The sequence below is a fragment of the Neodiprion fabricii genome, chromosome 6 (assembly GCF_021155785.1).
Source record: "Neodiprion fabricii isolate iyNeoFabr1 chromosome 6, iyNeoFabr1.1, whole genome shotgun sequence".
In the NCBI taxonomy this organism is placed as follows: domain Eukaryota; kingdom Metazoa; phylum Arthropoda; class Insecta; order Hymenoptera; family Diprionidae; genus Neodiprion; species Neodiprion fabricii.
In genome coordinates, this window is record NC_060244.1 from 8,818,156 (window position 1) to 8,837,471 (window position 19,316).

The 19,316-nt window shown below is 37.7% G+C and overlaps 1 protein-coding gene across 4 annotated transcripts in view; it reads left to right on the forward strand.

The window, feature by feature from the left end:
- LOC124184576 (protein kibra) overlaps positions 1 to 4,286 on the forward strand; it is a 61,721-nt gene extending 57,435 nt beyond the window's left edge. For 3 of the 4 annotated variants that reach the window (XM_046574442.1, XM_046574441.1, XM_046574444.1), the window contains one exon: positions 127 to 4,286. In XM_046574442.1, coding sequence (XP_046430398.1) covers positions 127 to 631 — 505 coding nt within the window. In that variant the 3' untranslated portion in view covers positions 632 to 4,286. The remainder of the gene's footprint in view (positions 1 to 126) is intronic. The other variant, XM_046574443.1, reaches the window with a different exon arrangement.
- The last annotated feature ends 15,030 nt before the right edge of the window (positions 4,287 to 19,316 follow it).

Below are 19,316 nucleotides of genomic sequence, written 5' to 3' on the forward strand. Positions count from 1 at the left end.
TAATCACAATTTTCGAACGTCAATTTATTTGGCAAATTTCACTGCCGAGTTTTCCAAAAAAAATCTACACAATCTACTAGAAATGTTTCACATTTTCTTGAACGCATTTACGTTTTATTTTTTTAGAGAAAAAATGGCATTCTTTACACGCGTTAACCTGAATGTACCGGTGCTACCTTCGGAGGATTTGATATCTGAAAATGTAACAACCCTGCCGTCACTTCCGCATAGAAGACATATGTCGGAACCAGCGAGCAGCCAATCTGTCGGAGTTTCTAAAACCAATGTTTATAGTGTGTCAAATAATCTATTGACTAATTTAACAAATAACGCGTCAGCTGCTTCTTCAAGTGGCAGCGCAGGAACAAATAATACTAGTGGTGCGATTAAAACAAATTGTGCTACAAACAAAACAAATAGTGTGAGTCATATTCCCGCGAATGACTCTGGAATCTTGACGACGGAAAAATTGAGTCAACCCAGCCTGGAGACAGACAGTAGCAATACACAGTGTCAGGCTGGTCAGACTGAAGTTAATGTAAAATCGTCGGAAGAAGCATCGGAGAGTGGTAGCGGAGAACCTAAAAGGTACGAGTACGTTGTAGATCGAGTTCTAGGTGTCGAAGTGTAAATAGTAAATAAATAGAGATATAACACTTTATTTTCAATTATATCAAATGTTAGTAGATATATTATAAGAGTGAATATAAGAAAAGGAAAATTAAATAAAAAAGATCCAATTAACGAAACTTGAGATTTCGTTATTTCTTGTTTAAAAAATTGGTACGTGTAACAGAAGTTTTACCTCTATACATATCCGTATGTTGACACTATTTTTAAATCGTGATATGTCGAACTACATATTACCATTGAAGTGTCTGGTAATATTCACAATAAGAAACAATGAAGAACAAAATAGATGGATGAACAATTGAAAAAAAACTTTATATTAATAAACGCAAATCACTATACTGTGCCATGTGGTGTATGCGTAACATTACCGCGGTCTATAGTGATGAAACAATTGGTCACAAGTTTCTCTATTTTTGTTAATCATCATTTTGAGCAAAGAACGGTTTCATATCTTTCGACACAAAATGTAATGAGTATGAATATGTCAACAAATGGCGTACCCGTTTCACGTTAAACACTTTTAATGTACGACATGCTGCTTAATAAGGATCGGTTGGAACAAAATTCTGTTACAGTACCATATTATACAATCAAGTGTTTAGTCAAAAACCATGGATAAGCACTTATTAAACAAAGGGAATTGTGAAATTACCACGAGCTAAGCAGTAAAAACGACAAAAAAAACGAAAGGATTAAATTTGAAAAGTTGCCAACACCCCTTTCCGTTTTAATGAGATTCTTTTTTCTCTTAATACGTAAATAATTTAAACGAATACAAAATGTAGAACTATTAGTTAATTTTCATGAAAATGGAAATGAAAAAAAAAAAAAAACATAAAAGCAACAAAACACACAAACAAACAAAACTGTCTGTAAATATGCAAGCATAAATTATTTAATTCCAATAACGATTAAATATTTAATTGATAATTAATTAATTAATTAATTAACTGTCGTAATTCTGAAGAATTTTGATTGATTGATTGACGATTATTATTTTGTTTAAACTAGGGCACGTGACCCACCGAGCAGCTGGTCTGCGCTTTGAACAAATTAAATTTTGTGCCCTGGTGAGATGGAGATAAGTTTGGTTTTTTTTTTTTTTTTTTTTATCATATTAACCTAAACTGGGATTACAGGTAGACTAAAATGAAGAACCGTCAGACTGAATTATTAATTTTTGTAAGAATCCGTTTTTTTTTTTCTATTTTTTTTTTTTTTTAACGTATACCTATATATTTTGACAAAAACACTGATAGAAAATACCCCGGAGATCGTGTCGTAATACGAGTCTCTGCATAAAGTAGCGAAGAATGTTGCAAATTTTTTTCTTTTTTTTACGTACCGTGTTGCTATAGCATTTTGTATATGCATAACTTGCATAATTGACGCATGTAAATCATAACTGTATAATAATTGTTATCTTTACACCCGTGAGTTTCCTTGGACAGAGAACAGTACAAAATTATATGAACATGTCTTGTTTGATCAAATATTAAAGAAGAAAAAATGTTGTAGCGATCATTGTAACAGTTAAGAACCCGCGACATTAACTGCCAAATAAAGTAATAAATATAAATGATTTATTAATTTTTGAATGTATATGTCTATTCAACTATAGAATGAAAAATCGAGTAATATATAAGGTAATTCGTACATAAAGAATAAAAACATCTGTTCGAAATATGAAAACAATGAATACAACAACACGAATATATTATTACAGAAATACTATAGGTAAATTTATCATGTATGATCATGAGATTGCCTTGTGAATACAAAATGAAAAGTGAGAAGAAGAAACAAACAACCAAACGGCACGGGCGAAGAAAAGAAAAAAAATATCTATTTGATGATGATTCCAAAATACAGATCTGATATGAAAAAAACGAGTAAATAATAACAACAACAACAACAAGAACAACAACAACAACAACAACAACAATAATAATAATAATAATGAATAATAAAAATAAAAAATGCCCATATTTTAATATAATTGTTAAATAATTAAATATACATAGTAAAATGCTAACTGACTGAATACCGAATGTAAAACTCTGTTAGACCTAATTTTTTTTAAACTGTTAACTTTTTGATAATATTGTTACTGTTGGACGTCTTTAATTCAAAATACGATATATAAATTCAAAGCGAAACTGAAAACGTAGTGAACTTTGATAGAAAATCTTGTAAACAATTCGCGAAGCGATCGAGTACCTACCTTTATGTTATGGCGAAACGATAATTTCTCTATTCGATTCATAACGTTCCTAATCAAATCGAATAGTATATATATATACATATATATATATATAATAGACATGCACATGTATACCATTTTGAATTAAGGATCATCCAATCATATTATTTGTTGCTATAATTGTTAAAAAAAAAAATACTCAGCCACTATAAGCTACAAAAAAAAAAAATAAACGTTTGTTGAATTTGCGTGAAATAAAATAAAAACGTCTTATGCCTATTTTATATAGTAATATGAACTTTGTTAATAGTATATTTTCACATCAATTCAAAGGAAACGTTGAGAGGAAACGAGAAATTTAGAATATTTCTAAGTGTTACCGTTTATAAGCAGTCATTCATGAAAAATTACATTTTCAACAAATTCTTATAACGTTCAAAATACACAATAATCATCAATTAAGACGGTCAAAAACCTATATACTAAAATTACTCGTACTCACGTATGTATGCATACACATACCGGGAAGATCTCTTGAAGCGGAAGTGTCACTCTGAAATTGGGACCGATTGACAACGGTTAATATAAGGCATAGAGTCACCCGTGGTAGCATGAAAAAACTCCGTTTCGCGAGATCATCTCGAAACCTAAGCTTTAGAAGATGAAAGTGGAGAAAAAATGGGGCAAACAGCTTGCCGATATTTGAAGAAAAGTAACTATTGAGATACAATTTAAAACTGTTCCATGATAGGAATTGGTGAAAGATAAATTATAACCATATGATTTAAATTTTAGAGAATCATTTGCTTCTAAGAAACAACATATCCCAGTTATAATTTGAAATAATAAAATCGTACTTTCGTTTCGGGCGGTATTGTTGCTTTATCATTTTTTTCTAATTCATATTTTGCCAGCGGGAGGGCCAACGTGGGATATTATAAATTCAAGATTTGTACATAAATCTGTATATATTTATAAGCCTCTAATGACTATGATATATTTCATGTAATATGTAACAAAATTATCCTATGTACACATACACACACATCCACATATAAGTATACATGAAAAATTGACTTACAAAATTATTATAAATATTATGAAACATGGTCAATACTTGGAATAATTATTATTATTTTACTATTATATTATTATTATATTATTATTAATATTATTATTATACATTGATGTATACGTGCTGTCTCCCTACGTGTTGTTCATATTAATGTCTATCGGATATCAATTATATTATGTATTATTAATGTTATCTTATGTATTATTACATTATATATCGTATTATTAATTCAATATGATAATTTCATGAGAAGGAAAGAATACATACACACACGTATACACAAATGAAATGCTTTGTGAATATTGGTCCATATATGATAATAATAATAATACTTAGAAAGAAATAATATTAAACAAATTAGATGTCTTACCATAATTTATTTGTCAGTCATGTTTTGATGATTCCACATCTCCTCTTAGGATAAAGTCACGCAATAAGGACCAACAATCGGGTCTACGCAAACGACAATGGATGTACAAAACGTCATTAATTAAGTTCAACTCACTAGGGCACATCCCGAAAGCAAAAACAATTCAAATGAAAACACTTTCGAATCCATGCTGCTATGACAATCGTTCTTCAACTTCGATTATACCTTCGAGCTCTTTTTAACATTCACCGAGATGAGCTGAAGAAATCCAATGGTGTTGGCCTTCATTTGCTTTGGAATTTTGGGGAGAGAACTTTGTGTCGCGGATTCAGAGAGAACAAATTACTCTAGAGTAGGTGGACGCCAAAGGGGTTGAAGCAGGAATCTGGAACAGCGTAGAACTTTTTTCGCAATCGTTGGTGCAACAAGTTTTTCATTTTGGAATCAATTCATAAAAACTTCTCTAGTCTAATCCGTCTATCAGGAACGCGTAAAAGAGATCAAAGGATGGTAGAAACCAGCAGTAACGAAACATCGAAAATGGTTTCAAATATTTTGACTGTAACTTGAATTATTCCGTTGCACGCTGCGTATTCAGAAAGCTCCCAATCTATTTAACTCGCCAAATTACGTCAATATACCGCAGCAAAGGATTAATTCCAGAAATTTTCAAAATCGCGAAAATTTTCTCCAAAAATACAATGGCGTTGACTGAAGAATACAAAGACAGTTGCCCTTGTGGGTTTTGGTGTGTCAATCAAAAATCGTCGTGCGCTAGCGCACCCTGAGATGTTCCAACAACAGAGTTGAGAACTTATTTCAGCATATCAGAGAGTTACCGATTTCGACATGATGCTGGTTGCATTCACCTTCCGAGTAACACAGTCTTCGCAATGGTAAGCCCAAGCCAGTACTCAGCCTGTGTGTGCTTACCGATTTGTCGGCGATAAAAGAAATTAATAATGAGAATGAATTTCTTCAAACATTCGTAGAAAAACAGTGATTTAATTAAAGTATAGGTACCCGAGAGAAGAATGTATACTTAAATCATAAATGATAGTAGATCAGATGTAATAACGATGCAGAGACCAAAAAGTATTTATGTATATGCGGTCCATGTAGGATATTAATATATATGATCCATTTACGATTAATACGTGATGCATACTATAAACTTTACAATTTTTCGGGAGACAAACTAGATTACCTACAATAATACATCTACAATATGAAAATGGAAGAATTATTCATTTCGGAATAGAATTCTATTCGATACGCGCTCGATGTATTCCATAACATTGATATTCATAATTATTCCAACAACTTTTCATTTGCTCGCTCGATCTTCAATTTTCGTAGGCATAGAATCGAAACGCTGTTTTAGCTAGTCGCAAGTGAAGTATCTACGTTGGGTGGGGAAGCAGAATCGTTTTTCGAAAAGCATTCGGATGGAAAAAAATTCAGAGTAACTGTAATACATCACGGATGCGCTAATTTTGAACAAGATGAAATTGATGCTTCCTATATGAGACAGTATTTAACGCTGCGTAGTGATTTAAAGACCTAGAAAGGTGATAGGGAAAGAAAGAACGACGCTTCTTAACACTTCGAGTGTATTTTAGCACACATTTGAAAGATACGAGCGAAATCTTTCATCATCCAACTGTCGCAGAACGGCAGCGTTATTAGCCGACCCGTTCACTGAAGAATATATCTTCAGTCAACGGCTGACCATCGAAGGGTCTGCTAACTAAAAGCATTATACATCATATCATATCATCATACATCATACATCGTACATCATACATCATCATACATAGTATCAAAGTTCGAAACCATAGTTTGGATGTCGGATGTTCGGAAAGTGACGTCACCAATTCAAAATCAGCTAGCCGAATTCCTCAGTCGGGAAACAACCGCGCAGTAGAGCGGACGTATGAGAGTCGCGCTCCGCAAATTTCGAGTACCGGGTTCTCAACCTCCCGGATCCCGCGCTTCGGGTCCGCTACGCGGTGAAACTCAACTTCCAGGATAAGCGCTCCGTGGTTCCTGGTTCACGTTTACAATAAATTATTTCAATTCGTTTTTCGCGCAACCGCAAATTCGGTAGCTGTCAGTCCGCTAATAAAATTTCTCGACTTCCAGGATAAGCGCTCCGTGGTTCCTGGTTCACGTTAACAATAAATTATTTCAATTCGTTTTTCGCGCAACCGCAAATTCGGTAGCTGTCAGTCCGCTAATAAAATTTCTCGACTTCCAGGATAAGCGCTCCGTGGTTCCTGGTTCACGTTTACAATAAATTATTTCAATTCGTTTTTCGCGCAACCGCAAATTCGGTAACTGTCAGTCCGCTAATAAAATTTCTCGACTTCCAGGATAAGCGCTCCGTGGTTCCTGGTTCACGTTTACAATAAATTATTTCAATTCGTTTTTCGCGCAACCGCAAATTCGGTAGCTGTCAGTCCGCTAATAAAATTTCTCGACTTCCAGGATAAGCGCTCCGTGGTTCCTGGTTCACGTTTACAATAAATTATTTCAATTCGTTTTTCGCGCAACCGCAAATTCGGTAACTGTCAGTCCGCTAATAAAATTTCTCGACTTCCAGGATAAGCGCTCCGTGGTTCCTGGTTCACGTTTACAATAAATTATTTCAATTCGTTTTTCGCGCAACCGCAAATTCGGTAGCTGTCAGTCCGCTAATAAAATTTCTCGACTTCCAGGATAAGCGCTCCGTGGTTCCTGGTTCACGTTTACAATAAATTATTTCAATTCGTTTTTCGCGCAACCGCAAATTCGGTAGCTGTCAGTCCGCTAATAAAATTTCTCGACTTCCAGGATAAGCGCTCCGTGGTTCCTGGTTCACGTTTACAATAAATTATTTCAATTCGTTTTTCGCGCAACCGCAAATTCGGTAACTGTCAGTCCGCTAATAAAATTTCTCGACTTCCAGGATAAGCGCTCCGTGGTTCCTGGTTCACGTTTACAATAAATTATTTCAATTCGTTTTTCGCGCAACCGCAAATTCGGTAGCTGTCAGTCCGCTAATAAAATTTCTCGACTTCCAGGATAAGCGCTCCGTGGTTCCTGGTTCACGTTTACAATAAATTATTTCAATTCGTTTTTCGCGCAACCGCAAATTCGGTAACTGTCAGTCCGCTAATAAAATTTCTCGACTTCCAGGATAAGCGCTCCGTGGTTCCTGGTTCACGTTTACAATAAATTATTTCAATTCGTTTTTCGCGCAACCGCAAATTCGGTAGCTGTCAGTCCGCTAATAAAATTTCTCGACTTCCAGGATAAGCGCTCCGTGGTTCCTGGTTCACGTTTACAATAAATTATTTCAATTCGTTTTTCGCGCAACCGCAAATTCGGTAGCTGTCAGTCCGCTAATAAAATTTCTCGACTTCCAGGATAAGCGCTCCGTGGTTCCTGGTTCACGTTTACAATAAATTATTTCAATTCGTTTTTCGCGCAACCGCAAATTCGGTAACTGTCAGTCCGCTAATAAAATTTCTCGACTTCCAGGATAAGCGCTCCGTGGTTCCTGGTTCACGTTTACAATAAATTATTTCAATTCGTTTTTCGCGCAACCGCAAATTCGGTAGCTGTCAGTCCGCTAATAAAATTTCTCGACTTCCAGGATAAGCGCTCCGTGGTTCCTGGTTCACGTTTACAATAAATTATTTCAATTCGTTTTTCGCGCAACCGCAAATTCGGTAGCTGTCAGTCCGCTAATAAAATTTCTCGACTTCCAGGATAAGCGCTCCGTGGTTCCTGGTTCACGTTTACAATAAATTATTTCAATTCGTTTTTCGCGCTACCGCAAATTCGGTGGCTGTCAGTACGCTAATAAAATTTCTCGACTTCCAGGATAAGCGCTCCGTGGTTCCTGGTTCACGTTAACAATAAATTATTTCAATTCGGTTTTCGCGCAACCCCAAATTCGGTGGCTGTCAGTACGCTAATAAAATTTCTATAACTTTATCATCTTCTCATAATCTTTCTGGTAGATTATATCGATGAAAAAATTATAATAAACCTTACACATTATTTTTGATTCGTTCTGATGCTGAAAATATTTATTACTATTCAAGGTATAACCTGAGGTGGTTGAAGGTGGTCGGAGGTGGACGAGGATTTGTGCTGGGTGAGTAAAACACTTTTATAATATTTGATGGCAATTGTAATTATATTTCATCTGAAATATTACAAACTTGTCACGTTTACAATAAATTATTTCAATTCATTTTTCGTGCAAGCACATATTCAGTAGCTATGAAAAATCTTGTACAATTTATTATATTATTAATTAATTGATTAATTACAATAATCCTTACACAATATTTTTGATGTGTTCCTATACTAAAAATATTTATTACTATTCCAGGTATCACCCGAGGTGGTCGGAGGTGGACGAGGAGGAGGACGAGCTGGACGAGGAGGAGGACCAGGTGGACGAGGAGGAGGCGGGGTGGGTCGTGGGAGAGGAGCACTCCTCTCCTCAGAGGAGCACTCCTCTCCTCAGAGGAGAGGAGAGGAGGGGGAGGGGGAGGGGCAGGGAAGGGGGGGGAGGGGGAGGGGCAGGGAAGGGGGCGAGGTGGGCGGGTGGGGGGAAGGGAAGGGAAGGGAAGGGGCCGGGAGGGGGGAGGGAGAGGTGGGAGGGAGGGAGGGCGGGAGGGCGGGAGGGTGGGAGGGCGGGAGGGAGGGAGGGAGGGAGAGAGTGGAGGAAGGATGTCAATGCGAGCCTGTTATAGTTAATAGAGCAGTACACGCCCACCCCTGCCCGCGCCCGCCCGCCCTCCCGCCCTCTCTCCCTCCCTCCCTCCCTCCCTCCCTCCCGCCCGCCCTCCCTCCCTCCCTCCCGCCCCGCCCCTCCCCTCCCCCTCCCCGCCCCTTCCCTTCCCTTCCCCCTACCCGCCCACCTCTCCCCCTTCCCTGCCCCTCCCCCTCCCCCTCCTCTCCTCTGAGGAGAGGAGTGGTCCTCTCCCACGACCCACCCCGCCTCCTCCTCGTCCACCTGGTCCTCCTCCTCGTCCAGCTCGTCCTCCTCCTCGTCCACCTCCGACCACCTCGGGTAATACCTGGAACAGTAATGAATACTTTTAGTATAGGAACACATCAAAAATATTGTGTAAGGATTAATGTAATTAATCAATTAATTAATAATATAATGAATTGTATAAGATTATTTATAGCTACTGAATATGTGCTTGCACGAAAAATGAATTGAAATAATTTATTGTAAACGTGACAAGTTTGTAATATTTCAGATGAAATGTAATTACAAATGCCATTAAATATTATAAGAATATTAATTAAATGATGAATAATATAATAAATTGTATAAGATTATTCATAGCTACTGAATATGTGCTTGCACGAAAAATGAATTGAAATAATTTATTGTAAATGTGACAAGTTTGTAATATTTCAGATGAAATATAATTACAATTGCCATCAAATATTATGAAAGTGTTTTACTCACCCAGCACAAATCCTCGTCCACCTCCGACCACCTTCAACCACCTCAGGTTATACCTTGAATAGTAATAAATATTTTCAGCATGAGAACAAATCAAAAATAATGTGTAAGGTTTATTATAATTTTTTTATCGATATAATCTACCAGAAAGATTATGAGAAGATGATAAAGTTATAGAAATTTTATTAGCGTACTGACAGCCACCGAATTTGCGGTTGCGCGAAAAACGAATTGAAATAATTTATTGTAAACGTGAACCAGGAACCACGGAGCGCTTATCCTGGAAGTCGAGAAATTTTATTAGCGGACTGACAGCTACCGAATTTGCGGTTGCGAGAAAAACGAATTGAAATAATTTATTGTAAACGTGAACCAGGAACCACGGAGCGCTTATCCTGGAAGTCGAGAAATTTTATTAGCGGACTGACAGTTACCGAATTTGCGGTTGCGCGAAAAACGAATTGAAATAATTTATTGTAAACGTGAACCAGGAACCACGGAGCGCTTATCCTGGAAGTCGAGAAATTTTATTAGCGGACTGACAGCTACCGAATTTGCGGTTGCGCGAAAAACGAATTGAAATAATTTATTGTAAACGTGAACCAGGAACCACGGAGCGCTTATCCTGGAAGTCGAGAAATTTTATTAGCGGACTGACAGTTACCGAATTTGCGGTTGCGCGAAAAACGAATTGAAATAATTTATTGTAAACGTGAACCAGGAACCACGGAGCGCTTATCCTGGAAGTCGAGAAATTTTATTAGCGGACTGACAGTTACCGAATTTGCGGTTGCGCGAAAAACGAATTGAAATAATTTATTGTAAACGTGAACCAGGAACCACGGAGCGCTTATCCTGGAAGTCGAGAAATTTTATTAGCGGACTGACAGTTACCGAATTTGCGGTTGCGCGAAAAACGAATTGAAATAATTTATTGTAAACGTGAACCAGGAACCACGGAGCGCTTATCCTGGAAGTCGAGAAATTTTATCAGCGGACTGACAGTTACCGAATTTGCGATTGCGCGAAAAACGAATTGAAATAATTTATTGTAAACGTGAACCAGGAACCACGGAGCGCTTATCCTGGAAGTCGAGAAATTTTATTAGCGGACTGACAGTTACCGAATTTGCGGTTGCGCGAAAAACGAATTGAAATAATTTATTGTAAACGTGAACCAGGAACCACGGAGCGCTTATCCTGGAAGTCGAGAAATTTTATTAGCGGACTGACAGTTACCGAATTTGCGGTTGCGCGAAAAACGAATTGAAATAATTTATTGTAAACGTGAACCAGGAACCACGGAGCGCTTATCCTGGAAGTCGAGAAATTTTATCAGCGGACTGACAGCTACCGAATTTGCGGTTGCGCGAAAAACGAATTGAAATAATTTATTGTAAACGTGAACCAGGAACCACGGAGCGCTTATCCTGGAAGTCGAGAAATTTTATTAGCGGACTGACAGTTACCGAATTTGCGGTTGCGCGAAAAACGAATTGAAATAATTTATTGTAAACGTGAACCAGGAACCACGGAGCGCTTATCCTGGAAGTCGAGAAATTTTATTAGCGGACTGACAGTTACCGAATTTGCGGTTGCGCGAAAAACGAATTGAAATAATTTATTGTAAACGTGAACCAGGAACCACGGAGCGCTTATCCTGGAAGTCGAGAAATTTTATTAGCGGACTGACAGTTACCGAATTTGCGGTTGCGCGAAAAACGAATTGAAATAATTTATTGTAAACGTGAACCAGGAACCACGGAGCGCTTATCCTGGAAGTCGAGAAATTTTATTAGCGGACTGACAGCTACCGAATTTGCGGTTGCGCGAAAAACGAATTGAAATAATTTATTGTAAACGTGAACCAGGAACCACGGAGCGCTTATCCTGGAAGTCGAGAAATTTTATTAGCGGACTGACAGTTACCGAATTTGCGGTTGCGCGAAAAACGAATTGAAATAATTTATTGTAAACGTGAACCAGGAACCACGGAGCGCTTATCCTGGAAGTCGAGAAATTTTATTAGCGGACTGACAGTTACCGAATTTGCGGTTGCGCGAAAAACGAATTGAAATAATTTATTGTAAACGTGAACCAGGAACCACGGAGCGCTTATCCTGGAAGTCGAGAAATTTTATTAGCGGACTGACAGTTACCGAATTTGCGGTTGCGCGAAAAACGAATTGAAATAATTTATTGTAAACGTGAACCAGGAACCACGGAGCGCTTATCCTGGAAGTCGAGAAATTTTATTAGCGGACTGACAGCTACCGAATTTGCGGTTGCGCGAAAAACGAATTGAAATAATTTATTGTAAACGTGAACCAGGAACCACGGAGCGCTTATCCTGGAAGTCGAGAAATTTTATTAGCGGACTGACAGTTACCGAATTTGCGGTTGCGCGAAAAACGAATTGAAATAATTTATTGTAAACGTGAACCAGGAACCACGGAGCGCTTATCCTGGAAGTCGAGAAATTTTATTAGCGGACTGACAGTTACCGAATTTGCGGTTGCGCGAAAAACGAATTGAAATAATTTATTGTAAACGTGAACCAGGAACCACGGAGCGCTTATCCTGGAAGTTGAGTTTCACCGCGTAGCGGACCCGAAGCGCGGGATCCGGGAGGTTGAGAACCCGGTACTCGAAATTTGCGGAGCGCGACTCTCATACGTCCGCTCTACTGCGCGGTTGTTTCCCGACTGAGGAATTTGGCTAGCTGATTTTGAATTGGTGACGTCACTTTCCGAACATCCGACATCCAAACTATGGTTTCGAACTTTGATACTATGTATGATGATGTATGATGTACGATGTATGATGATATGATATGATGTATAATGCTTTTAGTTTTCACGTTTCACACAAGAAATACACACTTCGTCTCTCCTGCCGATTCCAGACTCAAGCGGCCAGGCCCTTCGATGGTCAGCCGTTGTCTGAAGATATATTCTTCAGTGGACGGGTCGGCTAATAACGCTGCCGTTCTGCGACAATTGGATGATGAAAGATTTCGCTCGTATCTTTCAAATGTGTGTTAAAATACACTCGAAGTGTTAAGAAGCGTCGTTCTTTCTATCCCTATCACCTTTCAAGGTCTTTAAATCACTACGCAGCGTTAAATACTGTCTCATATACGAAGCATCAATTTCATCTCGTGCAAAATTAGCGCATTCGTGATGTATTACAGTTACTCTGAATTTTTTTCCATCCGAATACTTTTCGAAAAACGATTCTGCTCCTCCACCCAACGCAGATACTTCACTTACGACCAGCTAAAACAGCGTTTCGATTCTATGCCTATGAAAATTCAAGATCGAGAGAGCAAATGAAAAGTTGTTGGAATAATTATTAATAGTAATGTTATGGAATACATCGAGCGCGCGTCGAATAGAATCCCATTTCGAAATGAATAATTCTTCTCTTTTCATATCATAGCTAATCTAGTAATATAGGTAAATAGGATGGTTGGAGGTGTTCGGAAATGGTAGGACAGTTCAAAATTCAAGGTCGACGATGATCCGGTGCATCAATTTTATCGTTACAGATTTTCTTTTCCCACGAGGCATAGAGTATTCAACAACGATAATGCAGTCCTCAAAATTCATCATTCATCTCTGCCTGGAAAGCTAATTCGCAAGGCGTGGTATTCTAGATATGTCAAAACTAAGCTAGCGGCACGTGTTTGCATTGTTAGAAAAATACCCGTACTCTACATACACTGTTTCTAATCTTTTGCTACATTTGGTTTAATCCCCATGCTTCCACAGCACGAATAGTCGGAAATGTTTTTGATTATCCGTAATAGAACAGAAGAGGTAACAAAGCTTAAATTTATTGTTAAAGCTCTAATGAATACATCAAACTGCGGTCGAATCAACTCATTTATTATTTGCACATGACCTCTGTACATTTGATAAATTATTCCTAAATACATTGAAACATATGTATTTATAATGAAATATCATGCAATGGGCTGTGTAAACTATAAACTATAATTTCTATCAAATAGCTGCTTTTATGTCAACAGGGCTTTGAGACTCAGTTAAGTTGGATCTCGATTTTTGCCATTGTATGTAGGACATTGGGTTACAAGAACAAATGCGAATTACGAATAACTCCGTATTAGAGATAAGGATATTTTAGTTCAAGTATACCTATACACAGAAATCCGTATGTGAAGATACTAAAACCTCTGTGTTTATTGTAAAAATCTAGTTTTAAACATGTGGATATATGTATATACACATGCATAAGTATACATATACATATATGCACATACATGTACATAAATAATTGCCAAGAAATTAGAAACACTCGCAACTTGTCGCAAATAGAGTAAAACGTAAGGTTAATAATATACAAATTACACAAGCGCACCATAAAACATGGCAAGGGTAATCCTAGTGGAATGATTGTACAAACTGAAGAAATATACATTTACATATACATGATATAAATTAATAGACTAGAAAAGGTTATTTAGAGAGCTTATCTAATTCCGATCTTGTCACAATAGATCATTAACATAATCAATATACGGTTAAAGCTGTATTAGCTACATTCACTATTAGAGATAATATTTTTTATCCATTTTTATAGTTATTCAATTTCTTGTACAACAATTTTTCAAATTTCACCGCAAAATGCCCAACGAGTTCTCGTAGTGAAAATACGAGTCCACTCACCTTACAGATGGCATTAAATTGATTTTTGCCTTCTCGCGTCGAGTTATAAATACAGAGAAATCTCAATGTGAGCTCATTTCTATAAGATTTATTGCAGTGCTGTATTCGTAGCTATACCTTTTATTCTATATTATATACTGTCCTAAATTTTAAACACACAGCACAACAATGGCTGAAAGCACAATGGCAAGAAGAGAGGAGCAATCTGCATCTTAATAAATCTTTTCTTCTGCATACGTAGCGGAGCGATGTCACGTCGGAGGATATGTACTAGTGGATCACTAGGTGGGGCACAGATCTGAAACATAATTATGTTAAAAATTTTCAACATCTCTTGCAGAAAGTAGGTACGTTGCCAGACCTTACGTACCAACAATGAATATTCATAGAGGCTTTATTCATAAATACTTACAAAAGTAAGCTAATATTTTACCCGCAATTGCTTATTACTGATAACTTGATATGATAATATCCCCTCCCCGCCCCTCCCCGCATACATCTACTTCTACTCCTACTCTACTCCAACTCCTATTCCTACTCCGACTTCTACCACTTCTACTTCTACTCCTACTACTCCTACTCCTGATCCTACTCCTATTCCTGATCCTACTCCTACTCTAATGAATATGATAATAATGTTATACTCACAGTGCACAAGTCCTCGTCATCCTCGTCCTCCTCCTCGCCCACCTCGATCACCCGCAACCTCCGCTAACCACCTCGTGTTATACCTGGAATAGTAATAAATGTTTTTAGTATAGGAACACATAAAAAATATTATGTAAGTATTAATGTAATCAATCAATTAATTAATATGTAATAAATTTTATAATCGCATTTGAAGCTACTGAACATCTGCTTACGCGAAAAATAAATTGAAATAATTTAGTGTAAACCTGACAAGTTTGTAATATTTCAGATGAAATATAATTACAATTGCCATCAAATATTATAAAAATGTTTCACTCACCGAGCACAAATCCTTGTCCTCCTCGTCCACCTTGTTCTCCTCGTCTTCCTCGTCCTCCTCCTCGTCTAGCTCGACCACCTCGAACCACCGCCAACCACCTTCAACGACTACTGCTAACCACCTCGGGTTATACCTGGAATAGTAATAAATATTCTCAGTATAAGAACACATCAAAAACATTATGTAAGGATTGATATAATTAATTAATTGATTAATAATATAGTAAATATCATTAGCGCTTTTATAACTATTGAATTTGTGCTTGCGCGAAAAATGAATTGAAATAATTTATTGTAAACATGACAAGTTTGAAATATTTTAGATAAAATACAATTACAAATGCCACAAAATATCATGAAAATGTTTTACTCACCGTGCACAAATCCTCGTCCTCCTCCTCGTCCACCTCCGACTACCTCCAACAATCACCGATAACCACCTCGGGTTACACCTCGAATACTAATTAATATTTCGAGTATTAGAACACGTCAAAAATATTGTGTGAGGATTCATGCCCAATTGCAATTGCAATATGTTTGTTTCTGGTCGTTTGGTTCTTTTGCTGATTCAAAATGTTATCCGGAGCATGCTTATTGGTTCGATAGTACAAAACATGACGTTTCCATTAGTCAAACTTGTAAGCTTGAAAATTAGTCCGCAAGGTCAAAAGTCACCAGGTCAAGGACCTGGACAGCCAGAACTACGGAGCGCTTGTCAAGGAAGTCGAGTTTCACCAGGTCGCGGACCTGGAGCGCAAAAACTATGGAGCGCTCTTCCTGGAAGTCGATTTTCACTACGTACCGGACCCCGAGCGCAGGATCCAGGAGGTTGAGAACCCGGTACTCGAAATTTGCGGAGCGCGATTCTCATCCGTCCGCTCCACTGCGCGGTTGTTTCGAGACTGAAGAATTCGGTTAGCTGAATCTTAAATCGATGACGTCAAATTTTGGTGACGTTACTTTTCGAACACCCGAACATCCAAACTTTGGTTTCGAACTTCAATACTGTGTATGATGTATCATGATGTATGATGTACGATGTACGATGATATGATATGATGCATAATGATTTCAGTTTTAATTTTAACATTTCACAATGAGACAAGAAATACGCATTTTATCTTTCCTGCTGATTCCAGACTCAAGTGGCTAGGCCCTTCGATGGTCAGCCGTTGACTAGATATATTCTTCAGTTAACAAGTCAGCTAATAACGCTGCTGTTCTGCGACAGTCGGATGATAAAAGTTTTTGCTCGTACCTTTTAAATGTGTGTTAAAATACACTCGAAGTTTGAAGAAGCTCTGTTCTCTCTCCTTATGAAAAATAAAAACAATCGCCGACATTCACTTTTCAGGCCTCTTAATCAGGACACTGCGTTAAATACCGTCTCATATACGAAGCATCCTTTTCATCTCGATTAAAATCAGCGCATCCGTGATGTATTACAGTTACTCCGAATTTTTTTCCATACGAACACTTTTCGAAAAACAATTCTGCTTCTCCACCCAATGTAGATACTTCACTTGCGACTAGCTAAAACAGCATTCCGATTCTATGCCAACGAAAATTTAAGATCGAGCGAGCAAATGAAACTTGTTGGAATAATTATGAATACTAATGTTATGGAATACATCGAGCGCGTGTCGAATAGAATCCTATTTCGAAATGAATAATTCTTCCATTTTCATATTGTAGATGTATTATTGTAGGTAATCTAGTTTGTCTAATAATTACAAATATGAATATTATAGAATACATGGAGGAGCGGGGGGACCAAGAGAACGAAGGTGGTCGGAGGTGTTCGGAAATGGTAGGAGGTGGCAGGGTGTGTCAGGAGGTGGACGGAGAAGGTTGGATGCGTTTGGAGGTTGTTGGAAGTGATCGGCGGTGGTCGAGGAAGTCGAGGACGACGAGGACGACGAGGGGGTGGAGGAGGAGGAGGACAGGGACGAGGTGGACGAAGGTGGTCGGAGGTAGTTGGACGCGGTTACGCGTCTTCTCACCGGGATGATCGAGCTGATAGATATTTCTAAGTCGCAGTCGACAAGTAGTCTTACGTAACCACTTTGTTCCGACTTGATCTCAAGCTTCCATACGGACACTACTTTGGCTGCTACGAATGTCGGTGCGAGCCCGTTAGGTAGAGTCGATAGAGCAGAACCCTCCTACGCTCGCAGGCCCACCTGGGCCCACTTGCCGCCGAAAACTGGTGAACAAAATTTACCCAGGGGTATCCATCTTTATATTCTTCAGTCAACGACAAAGGGGTTAGCCTTACCTTTTTTTTGGCCAAAAAATTTTAGGTCTCCGATTCGATTCGTATGACCCATTTCTGACCAATTGAACCATCAGGAACTCAGAAAACACAACGAAAACAGCATGGACCCAACAGCAGAGAAATTACGAAGAAAATCTTTCGTTTTTTCGTTTGGATCCGTTGCTCGCAGCGTATTCGGACTGCGCACAGTCGATTTCTCCCGCAAAATCACGGTGATACAGAGCATGGAGGAATTGCTCACAGTATTATTCAAAATCTTCACAAAAAACGTAGAGTGGACTCAAATTCTTCTCGAGCACAAATTTTCTTGCTCGAAATCTTCGCCCTATCATTGTCTAGACTTACTGGATCGTTAGGAGTGCGAACAAGAGATTTTGAGACGCAAACGACTATCAGTCGAGGAAATACGAAGAAAATACGGCGAAAAAGGATTTACATCATATTTTCCTACAGGTTGCATCAAATAGAGGCAGTAGAAAAGCATACATCACGTATCGTACATTGGCAGAGGTATGTTACACTTGTCCGCAGGACGAAACTCAAGCTATTTTTCAAAACTGTCTGATATAGCAAGTATTCGTCATATTCTGGTTCAAACAGTGTACACTGTACAACCATTCGCCTCTAAAATAATCAGATTTCTTACGAAATGTTTAATCACAGTATTGCGTTCTCGCAGTCGTTTACTTTAATTGCAACAAAATAAGTACTTCGTAACGTGGTTTTCGCCTTCTTGGATTCACACCTGTATTCGGGGAGACGGGATCTCTCACTGCAAAACCATCCTCAGAGCACCACGTGTAAAATTGCTTCTCCTAATATGTATATTTTATTTACTTTTTCTTTCCGATGAATTCAACATCGATAACGAATAAAATAATTCACTCATTCGAAGTTTCCGTTTCACATAATCAAATCAGAGACATATAAAACATCAACTATACGAGGTATCTTCAAAAATATGATTACAGGGATCTACAATTCAACGAATCTGTCGCTGTCATTGACAACAACGATTGATCTGCTTTACTGGTAACAAAAGATAAGCGAATAATTCTTAACAAAACAATTCAAAACATTGAATCGACAAAACTTCAACGAAACAATTATAAATTCAAGTGAGAGACTACCTGAAAATGAATGAAGAAAAAGGGAATATTTAGAAAGGTATAAAGAAAAGTTCGAGAAACAATTTTAATGAAAAAAATACGATTCATATTCACAATTCTAATCTACTTCACCTGTTAATCGATGATTCTTGTACTGTATGAGTGAATGATTGAATGGGCGAATGAATGAATATATAATATTATTTCGGCTATTGCTATAAATTTATATAACAAAAATGAAAGAAATATTTCCAATTTTCACATTCTATAATATAAAATCTTTTTATAATTCATGCTGAAGAATTAAACCTATATCGATACAATTCTAATGGTCAAATTGTTAAATTACGGCACATTGACACCCAAACACTTGTACTAGAATTAAGGCATATTGAATAAATACCTGAAACTGGGAAGCTATAAATTTGTGATTTTGCTTCCCCACCTTGTTTTCGATTGGCGCATGGTTATTTTATCACTTAAATTCATCTGTGGAATTTGAAAAA